The 18,129-nt window shown below is 46.0% G+C and overlaps 1 protein-coding gene across 9 annotated transcripts in view; it reads right to left on the bottom strand.

Moving 5' to 3' along the window:
* CACNB4 (calcium voltage-gated channel auxiliary subunit beta 4) overlaps window positions 1-18,129 on the bottom strand; it is a 79,546-nt gene that overhangs the window by 4,301 nt on the left and 57,116 nt on the right. For 4 of the 9 annotated variants that reach the window (XM_083841114.1, XM_083841113.1, XM_083841115.1 and 1 more), the window contains 4 exons: window positions 14,840-14,949; window positions 13,403-13,554; window positions 9,481-9,576; window positions 3,037-3,222 (listed from right to left, as the gene is read on the bottom strand). In XM_083841114.1, coding sequence (XP_083697240.1) covers window positions 3,037-3,222; window positions 9,481-9,576; window positions 13,403-13,554; window positions 14,840-14,949 — 544 coding nt within the window. Of the gene's footprint in view, window positions 1-1,617; window positions 1,671-2,342; window positions 2,409-3,036; window positions 3,223-9,480; window positions 9,577-13,402; window positions 13,555-14,839; window positions 14,950-18,129 lie in introns of those variants that run through there. The other 5 variants (XM_083841118.1, XM_083841117.1, XR_014585840.1 and 2 more) reach the window with 4 other exon arrangements.

Raw genomic sequence — 18,129 nt, 5'->3', positions numbered from 1 at the left:
TGCTTCTGAAATTTCGGACGATGCTCTCTGCTACAAAACCTTCCTCCTATTGCTACATCCTCTCTATGGCAACTGTTTAACTGCATAATTTATAACAAAGGCTTGTCTGCATGGGGAAGTAACCGTGCGGACGGGTGTACATTTACAGCAGAGCAGATAGGATGTCCCATCCCTCTATGTGGATCGATGTTACCAAGGTTACTCTGAGACACCAACCCCTCGGTGAGCGGACACAGAGGAGGTGCCGTTCTGCAAATTCACACGCTCCATTACTGGGCAGCAACTTCTACCATGCTACCCCAAATTCTCCTTCTAGCACCATGTTTTAGTAGTGATTGTATGCCAAAGTCCACATATTTTCTTAAATGGCAACTTGAACTTCCTACGCTCATGCCCTCTATCTTCCCTGTAGTAATTTCCTCTCTGGATGCAGCCTGCTCTTTTGTTGGACCCTTTCTGTTTCCCTGCTGTGACTGTGTAGTTATCCTGATCCCTCCCGAGACTGTGCAACTGTGGCACAAACGTGGTGTGGCTGCATGCTGGTGTCATGCCCCACGTAACTTTTGATCGTGCAGCACCATCTGCACCGTAAGCTGTATTACATTTACTTCAGTTGTGGACTTAAAATGCAAGTCCTGGGGGGCCTAAGAAACACATTCCCCCAAGACGTGAACTACAGGTTTAAGGCTATTCACTGGAATTAGCCCAAACTATGTAGATCTAGGCCTAACCAGAGATTAGCCACAAGGGCTAACCACTGGCCCCTCACAGCTGGCGATGACAAAACCTACTCTTCCTACCACAACACACCTACCTTCCTACCTGCAAACACACGCAGCTGGACATCAAGATCTTTCCACGTTAGGCAAGGCCACAACCAAGGGCCAAGTGGCCACTGGCTCTGGCAGATGCACCACACACAGCACCTGTGGTGGGGCACAGCTGGAGCATGCTGTTGTGCAAACCCTCCTCCCTTTTGCTCTTTGCTGTACATATGCCAGTTAACTTCACCCTCGTGTCCTTCGTGAAAGATTTAAGTTAAATCAGAAGTTTCAGTTCTCAGTAAACTGAACTCCAAATCGCAATCGAGTTAAAAGAGAAACACTCCCAAGCCCTGATTAGGTAAAATATCATCAGATTGTCCCAGTGGATCTGCACCATTCTCAGGTGTGGCTGTTATAAAAAGCGCTGGGCTTCTGATATTCAGTTCCCCAAGATATCAGGCAAGGAGTCACAAGGTCATAAGTAAAAATTCTTAATTTATCATAATCACCTAAGCTAGTTTAATTCCTAGGATTCCTGTGAGTGCTTTAATCACCGCCATCACATCGCTACATTTAAAACTGACACAAATCCTTCCAAAGGTTTGAATTAGTACAAATCTTTTAGGGTAAGCACTTCAGACGGTGGAAGTCTCTAAGATAACCATGTACAAACACCAGAACTCCTTAAATGGGCTGGAACACTTGAGCGGCACTGGAAGCCAAAAGCTGCTGTCTTTAGATGGGCACAGCATTCCCTCAGGGAGAAATTTACCCCTCTGCAGAGTACTAGCACCAGTCAAGTCCCATCTAAGCCTTCACAATTAGGGTGAAGTGGGGATTAAGTGATGCATACCTTCAGCCAGCCCACTGCACAGGGGTGATTTTCATCTTCAGTGTGAGTTTTCCCTAAGTAAATGGAGCAACATTTCACAGTCACTGCTGGTGTCCATTGATCAGAGAGAAATAAATGCCTGAAAAAAATTCTGTGGATACACCCAGTTTTCAAAATGAAACTGAAGAGGTGAAAATTCTACAGATGGGATTTTATTGTCATGAAGGGATGGAAAACTGAAATTTTAAGGCAAGTGAAAATGGAAACAACATTTTACATGTGCGCTTTATTAGTAACAGAACAGTGTTTGTGCATTCAGCCAGTCAGGAAACAGTGACTTACTGATCCTAATAAAATCAAGCACATCATTAGAAATGTGAGTATCAAATACCATGCACCTGCTGTGAAGTGCAGGTCACCCACAGAAAAAAAAAAAAAAAAAAAGCTTTATATTAATTGAAGACACTGAACAATGAATTGTTTCCTTCAAAATTGTTACCTGCTTCCAGATATTCTACAAGCAGAACAGAGGTTAAATTTGTCAGGTGAATTATTCATTATAGGTAGTTTGTTCAGCTCTGCTTTTGACATACATTAGGAAGTGCACATTCCTAAAAGCCACACGCACACAAAACACCCTCTGAAACTTTCAGACTTAAAGGTTCACTGCAATCCTGATCTTCTCAAGCATTCAGAACTATTACTTCAAAAACAGTTTCTGTTTTCAAACTTAGTAAAGCACGTACTTCTCATTAAGGACTATTTACATGCCACGTTTGAAGTTTCAAAGTTCAGCCGTTTTTGAGCTATGCCTGTGAAAAAAAATGGTCAGAATTTTTTTCAATGGGTAAAAGATGTATATTATTCACACTCAAAGAACTCAAAAAGGTGAAGGCATTTTGCTGATACAAGAGACAAACATGGAAGTTTTTCACCCAACAGTGAATGTTTTGTGAAGTTATGAGGGTAACAAAACGGGACCATTACAGCAACTGGTCTACATTCTTAACTGTAATAGCTGTTAGCTCAACTGCTGTGACAAATCATAGCTGCTTATTCTCAATCTGAGAGGATCTCATTTTCACCGGCATTTTTTCCAGGTTCAAAAAGCCATTTTTTAATATGGCTAGAATATCGCTCGACAGAGTGTCATTTATCCCCTCCTCAGGAACTAGCTCCTCGCCAGAAAATTGATGGCCATTTTAGTTCCCATTAAGGCAAGAACAGTCCCAGCACTTCAGCACACAGCTGCGTCTCCACTGCTTATGGGCCTCTGTTTTGAGGGCCTCTACTCTTACTGCTGGCTGTGGCCAACCAGTGAACAATAATCAATGAAACAAATAAAAATGATGCTATATGTTACACCATTTTCCCAAAGATAATAATAAAAAAAGAATACCTGATGTGCACTGCTGTTGGGGCTGAAACGTATTTTCATACCTGTAGTCCAGAGATTGCAGCAGGATATGGTGAAAGTGCAGTGGATCCTAAATTTCGCCCAAGAAGAGGAGTCATGGGTGTGCTACTGGTGGTGTGGGTAGCACGCCAGTATGCCTCAAGGTATTCTGCCAAGTGTTCGCAAGCATCTTCGAGCTGATTTTCATCCAAAATTACATCAAACATTTCCTGATCACAACAACAAAGTTTGGTTCGTTACGATGTTATGGAAGAAATGAGAGATGTTAAACAATTCTCATCATGCTAATCCTTTGGAATTAAATAAATAGCAATGAGAGCATGGCAATTGCAAAGGAAAACAATGCGAGTGGGCTTATACGGTGATCAAAAGCCAAAGCTCTCAGAAGTGACCGAATCCTTTCAGTGTGAGTCGCCAGATGTCGAACGGGGCCTACCACGCTCAAAGGCACGGGACTGTGTGAATGAAATTCATTTTGTACAAAACCCACTACAGTGGAAGACAGGACCTAAAGCTACTTGCCAGAGTAACACGGGGATGCTTTACGTTGGTTTTGAACCCAAGACTCACGCGCACTTCTCGTATCCCAGCTGTGAATGCACTTCCAGAGCGAATCGTGCCCCTAGCAGAGGTTGTCAGACCAGTGATGCAGCACGCCGCTCTGTCAGCAGTCCTGCTGCTCAAAGCTGTGACAGCGCAGCCAGCTGTTGGTGACAGGACAGCCAGTTTGGGGGTGTACAGCCAGGAATCTGTCTCCACGCACTGTGTGCGCAACTACCTGCTTATGCCTAGCTAGACAGACAGCCCTGTACCTGCTCTCGGATCTGCCAGGCCAGGTAACATCTTTTCCGCTGCTAATCCCTTCACCTGGGGACGGCACTCAAGCACCAGTGCAAATCCTGGCATTCTGCCTTGGACCTCTTCACTGTGAGACCCCCAGAGAGGCTATTTGGTAGTGAGCATGGAAGGAATTCAAAGCCACGTGTCTTCCGTGCTGTCCAAAGGACACTCTGCAGATTGCGAGTGCTGGCGATCAACTGCTGATAGCAAGCCATCAGAAACAGAGTTCCTCAAGACAACTGTAAATGTATTTTCAGCAGTGAATTGCTGTACCTCATCTTTAATCTCGACTCTCACCCTAGTGGAAAAAACCTATTATGAAATTCTCACAGGAAATGACAAGTGCAGGTGGTGCAGGTGCTAAGAGCGACTGATACAAACCACAGCCTGCTTTTCCTCCCTGCATATTCACAGGTCTACCCAATGGACACGGAGCTGACGTCTCTGGCATAACATATAAGCTGCATGAGGAGGTTATTAGAAATCTCACTCTTGCACCTACCTTCTGCCCAAAAGCCTGCTCCAGAACTTACTTCAATACTAAAACCATTTTATTGATTCATCCTTTCTTATCAGCATGGTGGAGAAATGTCTCCTCCCCTGCTGGCAAGTGTGGAATACTCTTTCACTTGCAGTGCTACGAATACTCCTAACACTACATCCTTTCATTGAATTCAGCGTTTATTGCTCCTTCTTCTGCTCCTCTGTTTATGTACACACCTGACACACTCCTTTGCTATTTTGACATTTGAAACTGCATCCTTCATTACATAGCCACCCCACTCACACCATCACTTGTTGAAGAAATTAGTAATTCAAGCATAGTGGTGCTTGGAAATGTTACAATGGGAACTGTTTAAATATACTCTGGAAAATATTGAAAATAAATGCTACACTTGGAACATAACGTGGGTTTTCTTGTAATACAGAGCCAATATTGTTATTTCCTGTGCTGCTCACTCTTTGCATAGCTGGCTGCTGACTTGAGGGCACTCTAGCTGTGCATACAGCACCCCTTTTTGCAGGTCATCAGGTAATTGTACCTCTAGGCGTATTTTCAGCTGCAGGGGGACTTAGCAGCAAGCAGCTCACTCAGTACTCTTCCATCACCCTCCAACTACCTCCCGCTAAACGAGGGAACTGTTTCTCAAGTTTCTCTTCACCCCGGTTCGGGTGATCCCAGGGGCTCACGACGTGCTGTCCCGGCACAGCTAAGCCTGCTGCACGGTGCGGGTAAGACAAAGTGAGCAGCGATGGGAACTCCACCGCTGCTACCTACGGCCTGCTTTGCGCTGGGGTAGCAGCTTCATGCACTTCCAAAACAGCACCAGCCAATACTCCAGCTAAAGTGCTTAAACCACACGGTTCTGTGGCAGTACACACCTTCATCTGCTATTTTGACAGGGATCTCAATTAAACTGAAATTAGGGAACAAGAACTTCTAACAGCTGCAGTGGAAATGTCACCTTTTCGACAATTAACTCTGAAATAACGTAGGAACGGTAATGGCGAGCCTCTCAGGCTGTCACTTCAAGGTCACCTGGAAAAGCTGCAGAACTTGCAGGATCTTGATTCCAGGGCTCTACAGTGTTTTACAGAGAAAAACTGTAGAGAAAGCACTTTTTCTCTACAAAGAGAAAAGTTTTTTTCCTGAATTTAACAGTTCTGCTCGTAGCTAAACTGCATTTGTTCTATTTGTATGTATTTGGGAGGAGTTAAAAGAGAGTTAGAAGAATCATTTTAAAAGATCCTTGTTTGTAAGGCTCATGGAGCAAAGCAATTTCTTCCCAGTTCTCCTTGAAATGCAATTTATTGACTGCAGTGTTTTTTACTACATGCATAAAACGTTTATCATATAAGCTTTTCAATATATTAGTATTTCCTAAGTGATATGGATTAATACAGTGATATTTCCTGTATTTTTTCAGTAGCCACTGTCTCTGCTTTCTTTTGGTTTACTCTAGTGCCATTGTAAAATATTCTAAGTGCGTTACCCTGTCAGCAACACAAACTAAAACTGCGGTGACTACAGAGGTGTCCTCCTCACCCACCGGTGAGAGAGGGAGTGGAACAGGGGCTGAGCCTCGGGCCCAGCCCGCAGGCGGTACTGCTACGGGCTAACAGTAAGATCCAAGTGTATACGACCAGAATATCTAAAGCTGCATGATCAGCACAGCTCCTGTTTCTTTGAGCCATATGATGTCCCTGCTGAACAGAGCCATGCAGCGCGAGGCATGCTTAGCCCTGGCTTGAGCAGCATCAGTGAAAGACTAGCAAGGAATTAATAATGAAAGCAGTTCCTGAACTTAAATATGCCAAAAAAGAGAGCTATTTTTGTAATGTCTAGACGTACAGCACCATCTGATTACTTAAGACTGACTTGCAGCGAATGAAAAAAAGTGTGGCTTTTATGGTTTTCAAGTATCTTCACTTTAAACAAATAATCCTCTTGCAGGAATTTGAGCCGCAAAACACATGAAGCAGGTCACAGTGCAGAAGACAGACAGTGATGTCTTTGGTCTTAGCAGTGTACCTATAGTTAATTAAATCATGAATCAACTCAGTCCTTTAATTTAAACGCAAACAAATCTAAACACTCATCAGCAAAAATGAACACTTCCTGACAGCAGTGAAATTTCGTTAGGAAAGTCCTGTTGGCTTCACCATGGACTCTGGCTAATACATTAATACAGTGCAAGCCTTCGGTGTGATTTCATAGCAATTTCATTGCCAGAAGATTTTACCAGATAATTTGAACACTGGTTTAAAAAGCTCAATCAAGGAAAACACAAATTCTGAACGATACAAAAGATTGGGTCCTACTTGTTCACAAGTGCCAGCCCTCAGGGCTCTTGCTAGGGGCTGTCTGTAAGGCTACAAGGTCTAACAGGCCAGGCAGAGACAGCAGGTCTGGCTCTGAAATGTGACCTGGAATAGCGAGGGCACTTCACCTGGATTTATATCTGTATCACGTGGGTATTGTCTTGGCAATCTTGTATTTTGCTCGTGACAGACTAGGTTCAACCCTCACAAACAAACCCAAACATCCCAGTAACCGGGGCTGGAGGTGTGAAGCCATCTCCCCTCGAGTGCTCTAAGCCAGGAATAACTTTCTCGAAACAAACCCGTGCAAGGCTGACCTGATGATGTCCGCAGCAGGCTGTTGTGCAATCTGAGTGGAAAGCAGCCTCGGCGGCAGCACAGCCACAGGTCTGAAATCGGGACGCTCTGAAATTCGGGAACACTTCTTATCCGGGTGGGGTCCCTTTGTTGTCTTGGGCAAAAAACTAGAACCGCAGGACTGGGTACTGAGGCAGACTTTACTGCATCCTGGGTTGAACAATGTTAAGTGCTGTGGTGCAAGGAACAAGCTACAACACGCACCCCGTGCTGCACGCTGCTCGTTTCAAGCAACGCAGCTCTTGCATCACTTCGACTGCTGTGAGCAAATCCCAGGGGAGTAAGAGGAAATGGCTGTACAAAAGAGCAACTGAGGCTGTGAAACACACGCAGGCTCCTCTGTGCAGGTGGAAAAATAAATAAACCCTTCAAAATGCAAAGAATGAAAAATGTGTGGCAGCTTGTTGTGCATGCAAGCTCCCGGTGACGGCGCAGTGCAAACAGCACCAGCCGGATTCAGACAGGTGCAGGTGCAGTTCCCTTGGCTCACAGCCCTTGGGAGCTGGGAAGGTAGACACACACACACTTGTACAGGGATTGTTTTGTACGACAGAAAAGTGTACAGCATTGGTTTAGCTAATTGGACCTGAGTGCCTCACAGGAATTCTCTGTCATCATTTTAAGACATAACAATTCAGCAGAAAATTACACATGAAGAGCACAACATAGCTAACTGCTCCAGAAGAAACAGGGTGGTTTGAGCAGCTTTCGGTGCTGCTCGAAGAGGGAAAGGAGGACGAGGCAGGAAAACAATCTCCAGTTACTGTAACCAGAAGCTCCGAGTGGCGCTGCCCTTGGCAGAGAGGGCAGAAACGAGGCTTTTCAAAACCACGGCGTCTCCTGCCTGCGCCGCCTTGCCCACGCTGGGATGTGCCGGGCTGCGGTACGAACCCAGCAAGGGAACGTGAGCCTGTGCAATGCACAGCCCGACCCTCATCCGCCGTGTGACATCCCCTTCGGAAAGCCCTGGGGGCTAGGGGGGAATATGCACAACACCCACAAGCTGTCTGATGCCTCCAGGCTGCATTCAGCTGCTGGTGACAAGTTCGGGCTGGCTCTGCAGTGCCAGCAGCTGTGTGTAATTGCTGTCACCATCCAGCGCTTCTGACAGGGGACATCTGCAAGTGGTGCTGCTAGGGCAAGAGAGCCAGCAGGAGGACGGCTGCTGAAACCACACCTGTTGGCAAATGGCAAGCTGCCTGGGGCAGAGAGCACTGCAAAAAGCGCATTCGGCTGGAGGATCGAGCTACACCCCTCAGACACACCACCACCACTTCTCTACGTGATGGACATTTTTGTCCTGCATCGGGGAAAAGAGTTCTCTCATTCTGGACACGTTCTTAAAGCATTCAGCTTTCAGATAAGGACAAAAATTTCATTCAAGCCTCTTTCTTTCTCTGTTTTCTAACACCTCAGCATAGATCGAGCCTGAACATACACCCAAACATTGTGCAAAACTCCCAAGATTAAGTGTTTTGACAGATCTACATCAACTATTCCTCAGTTTGTATCTGGGACATGTGTTGGACATGAGAGCACTGGAGTAAAGGAGATGTGGCTCGGCCTGAATCCCTACTAAGGGGAAGAGTTAGAAAGCAACATCTCTGCTATACACAGGAGGAGTGTCCAGAAGTACCTGAATTATCTTTTTATGGCCAGTGGGGACAAGAGAGGAGGAGGCTGTGAAGTTCGGTATCACAAGAAGCATACAAAACCAAAGTTTAATGGAAATAAATCCTTGTGGATCACTACTCCAGAACAAAAGCTGTTTGAACTTGTTTTATCTGAAATTTTAAGTCAGACGGTACGATCACAGAATCCCTCCTGGTGTCTAATCTGAATTTCTCTGATTCTCCTCACAGTGCTTTGGTGTGAGAAAGATGGTAAGCCACAGGCTGGATTTTCTCATCATTTTTGTGCTATGAACAGCAGCCTCTGCACTACTACAAGGTTGCTCACAGCTATTACACTGTAAAAGCAAGCCCTCAGCCAAGCCTGTTTCCACTGCGTGGCTTTCTCTGTCATAGAAAACAAGCCCGGTTTTCAAAAATAAACTACGCAGCTGAGGCAAACTCCTCTGAGGCTTCCCCTCAAACCAGGCCTCGGAGACTTTGGCCCTTCAGCACCTTAAGCCAGCGCTGCTCCTCAACCGATGTAACTCGCTGACGCGCTGCTGCAAGTTCAGTTTTACCATACACGTCATTTTTGACCTGTCATCTTGCCAAAGATAAAAGTAAACCCGGCTTTGGAGATAATCGGTAAGAAAGTAGCAAACATTTTTCTTTCTTAGCAATAAAAGCTGCTCTAGGGTTGCAATTGCAGGGCTGTCTGAATCACTAGGAAGCGAAGTGATAACACGTGAACTCAGCTACAATAAAGGACCAACACAGCAGAAATCTTTAAAACTCCACGTATGACAAGTTCTTTAGCCTTTCTTCTGTACTTACTGGTGGGCATTGTGCAAGTTTATCAGCTGCCACCAACTGAACATTCAAGTGTTTACTTTGTGACTTTCCTCTAGATTTAATCAGTCGCTGCAAAACCTGATAGGGGAAAAGAGGAAAATGTGAGTTTAAGAACCACGTATCTCCACAAAGCTCAGACTGACATCCCACTGGAGGACTAACAAGTTCAGAAGCTCTCCGTTACGTTTAACAAAACTGATAAAATATCGTCCTAGAATATAAGCATAAACCTTGCTGATAACCTCTCTGAGAGCTGTGCACGTTTCCTTCCGCACCACATTTGATCCCTTGCAAGTATTTCAAAAGCAGTGGAAATGGTGATTTTGATTTATTCTACTCTAAGTAATAGGTTATTTATGACAAATGTAATCTGGAAGACCACAAAAAATATAAATGAAAACAAGCATGTTGTGCTGTGTAGCAATAATGCTGCGACTCTGTTCCAAGGTACATTCTAGGTCCAAAAGGTGTTTTACACACAGTTTGTATTCCTCTTTTTTTTCCCTTTTTTTAAAAATTTATTTATTTATTTATTTTACTTCCACTATGTTCATTGCTATATTTTCAGGGGCAAAGTAGTTAGAAAAATCTAAATTATTTCTCTGTAAAGTCTCAAGGAAAATGACAGGAACATAGAGGAGAGTATTTTTTACGTTGGAAGGGCCTCTAGAGGTCTCTGTGCCAACCCCTTACCGAAAGGAAGCCCAGATGATCAGATTGCTTCAGTCTGCCAGCTGAGTTTTGAACCCACCCAAGGCAATCCCCAGCCTCCCAGGGCCAGGACTGAGCCGTTTGCTCACGCAGAGCAGCACGCGGCTGCTGGCCATGTCGCGAGGCTCGCTGCTCGCTGCCGACACGCTGCCACCAGGACCCCCGGCTGCAGAGCTGCTCCCCAGCCGGTCGGCCCCGGGCTGGCCCAGGGCAGGGATTTAACTGCAGCCCCGCGGCAGGACTCAGCATTTGTCTCTGATGAACTTTGGGAGGTGGCCGACAGCTCGTTCTGCCAGCCTGCAAGGTGCCCCCAAATGACAGCCCTGCCAGCAGCACGTCGACCCGCCCCAGCCTTTGGTATTTCCCACGAACCCGTACTCTATCTCGTCACCAGGCTGTTAACGAAGACGCTGAACTGTGCTGGCCCCAGACGCCAGCTGGACTTTGCACCCTGACCAGCGCCCTGGACGCAGCAGCCCCTTCAGTCTTAAGCACCTTCCGTCGTCCGCGTTCACCCAGTGCCCGTCTCGGCAACTTGCCTGTCGGGATGCTACAGGAGAACACGTCACAGCCTCGCTGAAGTGAAAGCTAGCAACGGCCTACAGCTCTTCCTTTGTCCACTGGGGTCATAATCCCTGACGAAAGGCAGCGAGGTGGGTCAGGCATAATTTGCCCTTGGTAAATCGCTGCAGGCTGCTCCCTGTCACCTCCTTGTCCTCCGTGTGGCTGGAGATGGCTTCCCGGAGATTTTCTCCGTAACCTCCCCAGGGACTGAGGTGAGGCTGGCTGGCCTGCGGCCCCCCAGCTCCTCCTTCCTGAGGACGGATGTCAGATCTGCCTTCTCACGCTTCTCAGCAATCTCCCTGGATCACTCTGAGTTTTAAACTACAATAGGGAGCAGCCCTGCAACAGCACGAGACATCTCCTTCAGCACCTCCAGATGGATCCCACCTGGTCCCTCGGCCTCGCAGCTGTCCAGTTAGTCCGGTGGGCACCAGATCAAGCTTCTGCTGTGGGTGCCTGCCACAAGCAGCACTGGGCCCACATTTTTCTTAGCCCTTCTTCTGCTTGCCACGTCCTTACAGAAGCCCTTTTTGTTACCCTTAGCGTCTCTTGCTACTTCTAGCTCCACCTGGACTCTGGCTTTCTCAATTCCCCACCCAAACTGTGCTCCTCATGGGACGCCTCTGCCTGCGTCCTCCTTCTGCGTGCCTCCTTTCTGTGTCTGAGCTCAGGCAGCCATTCCCTCTTCATCTGCACTGCTCACAGGGCTGGGTGCCTTGTCTGAAGCTCAGCTGAGGGTTAGGGCTCGCAGAGAGACAACCCAGAGCTACGGCTGTGGTGGGGTCGGATGGCTGCAAAGGGGAACTGGGAGCTACACAGAGAATTTGCTCCTGAGGAATACTTTAATACGATGCACAACAGATCTCTAGCAACAGGTAATAGCATGGTGCAATTCTGTAATATTCACTGTTGCAATTTGTTGTTAGGCAACAGGGACCTCCCTCTGCTTCCTACTTACCTGGAAATACAGTGAAGGATCTGAGACAGATTATTCGGTGTAAAAATAACCGTTATTACAAAAAGAAAGTTTACACCAATGTTCAAAAAAAGGCATGTCCTAAAGGAACACATGAAATATAAGATGAAGACAGATGTTTTCTTTCTATCCACTTACACTTATAAGAAAAATTGTTTTGTCTCCCCTCCTCCCCAGCCTTAACTGCTAGCGATTGCTCTTTTGGTCCCTGCTGCAAGCTGTGCCTCCTTCAGATGTGCCAGCTGAGCTGCTCATCTGTAACGTGTGAAACAAGCCAGGTTAGGAATGACTCGATTTAAAGTTACCCAGGCTTAGTGTGGGCTAGGACAGATGTTGCAACATGGAGATCTGAGAAATCGTGCAGCATGTCAGTGGCAAGGGCTGGATTTAGACAGAATGTGTTCTACGTGTTAGCAATTAAAAAGGATTTGCTAAGCCAGCAAAGTCTTTGTTGGATATGAACTCTGCGGGAGTTTCATTGAAATCACTTTTTCAAACAAGTGCTCTTACACCTGGTAGACATTCCTGAAACTTCTTAGACCTAATGGATTTCCGTTGGACAGTAACCCAAGCGAATTCAGTCAATATAAACTAAGCTTCAAAAACAATTTTAAATGCATCTTCCCTAGCAGCACGGGCATACAGACAGGGGTGGGGTCTTCCTACTCATCACAATGCAAAGCCCTGTCTATATACCCAAGCCCAAATACAAGCAAGGTATCTGCTCTTGTGTCTTATTTTTTTTCAGCTTCTGTTGCCCAGCCAGCAGGTCAAGCAGGCTGTTACACCGGGGCTACAGGGGACAAATGAAGCCAGGAGGAGCTAGCCTGCAGGACAGCTGAAAAAGTCAAAGCCAGTAGGGAACAGGGCTGTGACCCAGAGCGTCACCACGGAGGGTACCCGCTCACCCAGTCCTCACTACAGCCCTAGCAAGCTAAGTATTATTGCTGCTGCCTTAGCCAGCTTGGCTTCGGGAGGGTAAGTCAGGTCAGGTAACATGCTGTGCTAACATAACTAGTTTGGGCTCAATTCTATCCTGTGTAGACCAGGATAACTGTCTTAAGGAAATACAAATTACTTAACTCGTTTCCACGTCTTCTGTGAAATAACTGTATTTTCTCCCTTAAAGAATTACAAGACATCCTGAAAGCTTTCACCACTGCGGGCAGCCACGTGAATTGCTCTGTGATGCCAGGCACTGAACCCATCTTTCTTTTTAAGTGGCATCTCCAAATGAGCAAGAGAGTTCAGGAGAGCATAAAATAGGGAGAATCAACACCTGCTTCAGGGGAAAATGACGACTGTAAAGTGTTGATTAGCATCTTCATGAACAATATGCCAAATGCAGTATTAGCTAAAAAGTAAATGGCAACTTTAAAGAAAAATAGTTACATGACCAACTCCTTCCTCTCCAGGGAGAGAATAGGAGAAAAGAAGTGAATACATGACAGATGTTAGTCATCTTTTGACGCACTTCTGGAGGCAAAAAGTGGCAGTGACAGAGCTCTAGAAGGATCTTTGAGCCTCAAGCGGTTCGTCTGTATTGCTGTTACTGCTGGAAGGGTAAAGAAAAAAATCCTCTCCTGCCTCCAGGAATGCCATACAGCTATTTCAAAACGCAAATGCAGATAATTTAAGAGTCAGATACATTACCTTTGGAGAAGACACTTTAACATGGACAATAATTGGTGCTAAAGATGTCTTGATAAGTTGTGCAGGGTGATTGATAGTGTCTGCATCTAGGACAACCAGCTGTAAAGACCTCGCCAGCTCAAAGATTCTTTCAATTTCACTCTGTACTTCAGCTAGAAAAGGAAAACAAAATGGGAAAAAGCCGTTCAACCACAGCATTGCTTAGGCAAACACCATCACCCATTTAGCTTCATGGACTGTAAACACTCAATACATGAACTCTGTACGTGAATTAATGTAATTTCCAGAAAATAACCTGTTACTTAAGGACTTTTTTTTTTTAATTAATGTTACCTTGGAGACAATTCAGTTGTCTGAAAATACATACATACTACAATTAAATGCATGTTTCAATTAACACAAAATAAACTCAGGCATATTTTCCAAACTGCTAAATATCTTAGGAGTCTTAAGATTTTTTTATTTTTTTTTGACAGCAAGTGATGCATTGATATTTCTTAGAAGAAATCTCTTCTTGTTTGAGAACTGCTCCACAGAGCAATGTACGTTCACAGGCCCAAGAAGATGTAGTACTCTCCCTCGCAGTTCTTCATTTTGGGGGTGCTTACTCCTGGACTAGAATGCAAACTAGAGGTGAAGAGCCCTGCCTCCTATACCTCAAGTTCAAACAGTCACTCAAAATATCAGAGAACTAGGTTTAGATGTCTTTTCTTCCTAAAAAGATTAAAAAATAACTCATCCTACTTCATGGGATGGCGTCCCAGAGAACAGGTTATCGGTTTGTGTATGCTACGCACAAATTTCCATGCCTTGTTAAAGAAATAAAGATTTATCAGGACAGCGTAACCCAGAAGTCATGGTACTGTAAGGGGAGAGCAGGAGGACCTATACCCTCATCTCCACTCTCAAATCTCGGGAAATTTAAGCTGTAGCTGTTCAACATTAATAATAATAATAATAATAATTAAAAAAACCAGCCTGAGGGTCAGAAACAAGAACCTGCTTCCTTCCTGACTGGACAAGGTGAAAGCTCTCTGGCACCTTGTGATGTGGAATTAAAAGCCCAGGCCTGAGAAGAGGGAGCTGTGAGGCCAACTCCCCTCTGGGAGGAAACAGCCCTAAAACCACCTTCTGGCTGCAGGCCTCTAACTCACCTCTGGCTAATGTCAGTATAATCATTATAACAACTGTAATAGTGCTTGCTCCAGCCCAGGCATTGCCCAACGTGAGGCTAACAGAGTACGCTCTGCTCTGTTGTCACTCCTCAGCTGGGCAAATCTTGTCTCCCATCAGAGTACGTGAAATTCAGAATTCTACACTGAAATGCTGTAGGCACATTCAGAATTGCAGGACTGGTGACATCTTCAAGGCTGAAATCCTGTCACCTTCCTGCAGTAAGCAACCGTGTTCAGAATCAGATCTGTGTCAATGTCTCACCTAAACTGGATCTCGTGTTTGACCGCTCAATTATTGCCCTCTTGCTCGGATTGTTTAGAACAGACCTCTTAGCAAGAGAAATGTCGGCCGTCACTCTCGTTATTGATATCCTACGGGTAAGAACACAGGACAGAACAAAACCACAGCAGTTACATTCTCATTGTGCCGCGCGTGGTTTACAGCTGCATTTCATTCCAAAGTGCAAATACAATAAAACATCAGGCAGACATTGATATCATTAAAGAACAACTACAGAGAAACGCTGGGTAACTGAACAATGTTTTCTGTTGCCTACACTACTGTACACCCTTGCATACAGCTTCTGCTCTTCTGCTTAATACATGAGCTCACCTCTCCCCATCCCAACCCTCACCCATCTCCTAGATGATTTTACACAATAGCAGAAATAACACAAGTTAAAGCAAGTCTTAGGGCATACAGAACAGCCGAGTCATAGCAGCAACAGTAATTCTCCTCCCGGATGGTTAAACTACAGCTGACGTTGCTGGCAGGTGAGGCAGGGCCATATTTAGACATCTGAGGAGCAGACTTTGTCACGTCTGAGTCACTGAGCAGCACTGCCTGCTCCGGGAGCTTGGCCCTCCAGCACACACCCTCCTTTTCCAGACAGAGCTGCGCCGACGGGCTAAATGAATCAGCCCAGAGTCAAACAGGAGAAAAGTTGAGCCTGTGAAGCCTTCTCTTTAACTCAAGAAAGGCGATCCTTTCCGCTTTTCACTGATCTGTCAGTGAGCTGGCGAGAGACCAAGAGTGAGTGCCCCCCTATATCCTACGCACGGGGGTTCGGGATGCGGAACAAGCCAGTTTTATGTACCTGTATCTGAGAATTTGCCTTTAAATTAGATTATAAAACAAAGAACACGCAATCACTTCACATGAAATCCAGTTAGGAGGACTGTGATGAGTCAAAGAGCCGTGAATAATGAAAAGAAAACAAGCTGGAAGCGACTCGCAGCCATTCCACTCAACTTGAGATGGAGTCTTAAAAACAAGTCCCAAGTATTTTTCCACATAATACATAAATAAAATTACTGCCAGAAAATGCAGTAGAAACAAAACGTATAAATGAGTTTAAAAGGAATGCAATAAATTAATGGATCATGGAGCTAAAGGTGCTAAAACACAGCGGGGTCTGGGCCCCCTCTGGCTCAGGAGGCTCCCACATCTCTGCTGGTATCTGAGCAGTGTAGCGGACGGACCCTAAATGCTCACCTACTGCACCTGGTCTAGCGCAGCCAGCCACAGGAAGCGTTTCATTCTCCTGAGGGAGAAGTAACCCTAGGCGTCACTGCTGCTGAAAGATGTTAAGAAAAAAACGTGCCTTTGCTGCCTTTTGTTTATGCTGCGTGTAGTCAGGCTTGGTCTTTGCAACAGCAACTAAATACAAGGCGGTTAGAAAAGGAGGCTGCTAAAGCCTCTGCAGCAGCCAGTCCCTGAACGCCTCGTAGCAGCCAAGCTCCAGCAGGCTCCTTTCAGCAGGTGCAGCCCTCGGGCCACTCGTTTCCTTCCCTGGCCAGGAGAGGCTGCCACAGGTACAAAAGAAGGGGCTGACAGAAGCCGAGCACACGAAGGGGCAGGGAAGGAGCGCTGCTAGTTCAGGTCGTACTGAAGCCTTTTTCTCTTGTTGGTATCATGGACCTGCCGCAAAACTGCAGCACAGATGGAAAAAATAAAAAGCAAACCAGAAGGCTGGAGGGGGAAGACCCCAAAGCCAGAAAAGCTGGCAGAAGGACCAAGAAGCAGCTGAGGTTCCAGAAAAGGAACTCAATTGTTTTACCTAAAGGTGTATATTTCACACTTCTGCCTGATCTGGTTGCCAACATAGCTAACAGCAGTAAGCTTGACAAAAAATAGCCCACTCCAGGCAGGATGCCTCCCTTTGCCTCTCGGTGCAGACCAAGGGCACAGTGGGGCCAAACAGAGCAGAGCAAGGCAAGGTGCGAGCCCACCTCCCGTCAGCTCGGGCAGCCTAAACGGGCGTTCAGAGGGCGTTACACGTGTCCTTCTGCTGATCTCTGGGGCTCAGGCCTCTGCCGAGTACATTCTCTTATCGGGTACACAAATACACCTCATAAAGGGTATGTTCCCAGCAGTCCCGCCCTGGCAACTCGAGATGACTTACCGCCTCCAGCTGCCATGGCTTCCTACCACAAACGACGATTTCCAGCTCCCGTGGGACATGCAGAGCTGGCAGACACGTGCCAACAGCTGGAAGGGAGCACACGCCACGGTTCCCTACCCGCTCCTAACACAAACGTGCACCACGGCTCCCGCAGTGAACTGCAGTGAAGCCAGCGCAGCCGTACCGCTCCGGAGCGGGGAGAGGATGTGCCGACAGGGTGCAGGAACAGCTCAGAACCACAAGTTTATCTGCAGGCTGCCACGTCCAGGGCTTCATCTGTCACATTTCCAATCAATCACTACGTTTGTAGGATCTGCTAAAATCACTTGGTCCAAGTGATTAATAAAGCTGAGGAGATGCGTTATTTTGCACAGAGGTTGATCACTAAATGTTTTGTTGAAGCTGGTCACGGGTTAGTTCAGCATCGCCACCTCCCTGCACCCCAAACCTACCTTGACCACAAATCCTACTCCCCCTTTTCTAAACAGACACTTATTCTCATCATCTTAGTGCCAATGCTTTAGTTATTTACAACCTGACTTACTGTCATACAGTAGCTTACTTATGTATGACTTACTTACTTATGTATGACTTACTGTCATACACCAGCTAGCACAGAACAAGCTCCTCGTTACGTGGTTAGCATATACCGAACAAAGTAGGAGGAAGGAAGGGCAGAACACCCCGAAGATGCAGCGGATATCTATGACTACTGATGGTTTCCTTCCAGGGGCAAGAAGAGATGCCAATGACCAAGCCTCCCTTCCTAACAAGGGAATCCAAGTTTTTACATTCCTCATCACAGCTCTTCAGGAAATTCTTGCTCCAGCTGAACAAGATGAACCCTCCTTGCAATTTCTACGTTCTAACACTTTTTTTCCTGTATTTTAACTCTCAGCATTTCCTTCCTCAAACTTCTTAGTAATTCCTGACTACTAAGGGTATTCAAGAGTTCATTTTTCTTAGGTGCTGGTCTGAGGCACCACTACTGCACTCTGTTGAAATGGGCTGTTTCTGATACTTATTACAGGGCTTGGGTGCGATGAGTTTTATTTAGAGATTATCCTGCTCTACGGGAACCTGGAACTTTACAGAAGGTGCTGGAATGAACTTAGCCCATATGGAGCGACTTCAAAATAAACCAAGA

Source organism: Anser anser (assembly GCF_964211835.1).
Source record: "Anser anser genome assembly, chromosome: 6".
Taxonomy (NCBI): Eukaryota; Metazoa; Chordata; class Aves; order Anseriformes; family Anatidae; genus Anser; species Anser anser.
The sequence above is the reverse complement of the archived record's forward strand: the minus strand, read 5'-3'. Positions and strand labels throughout refer to the sequence as shown.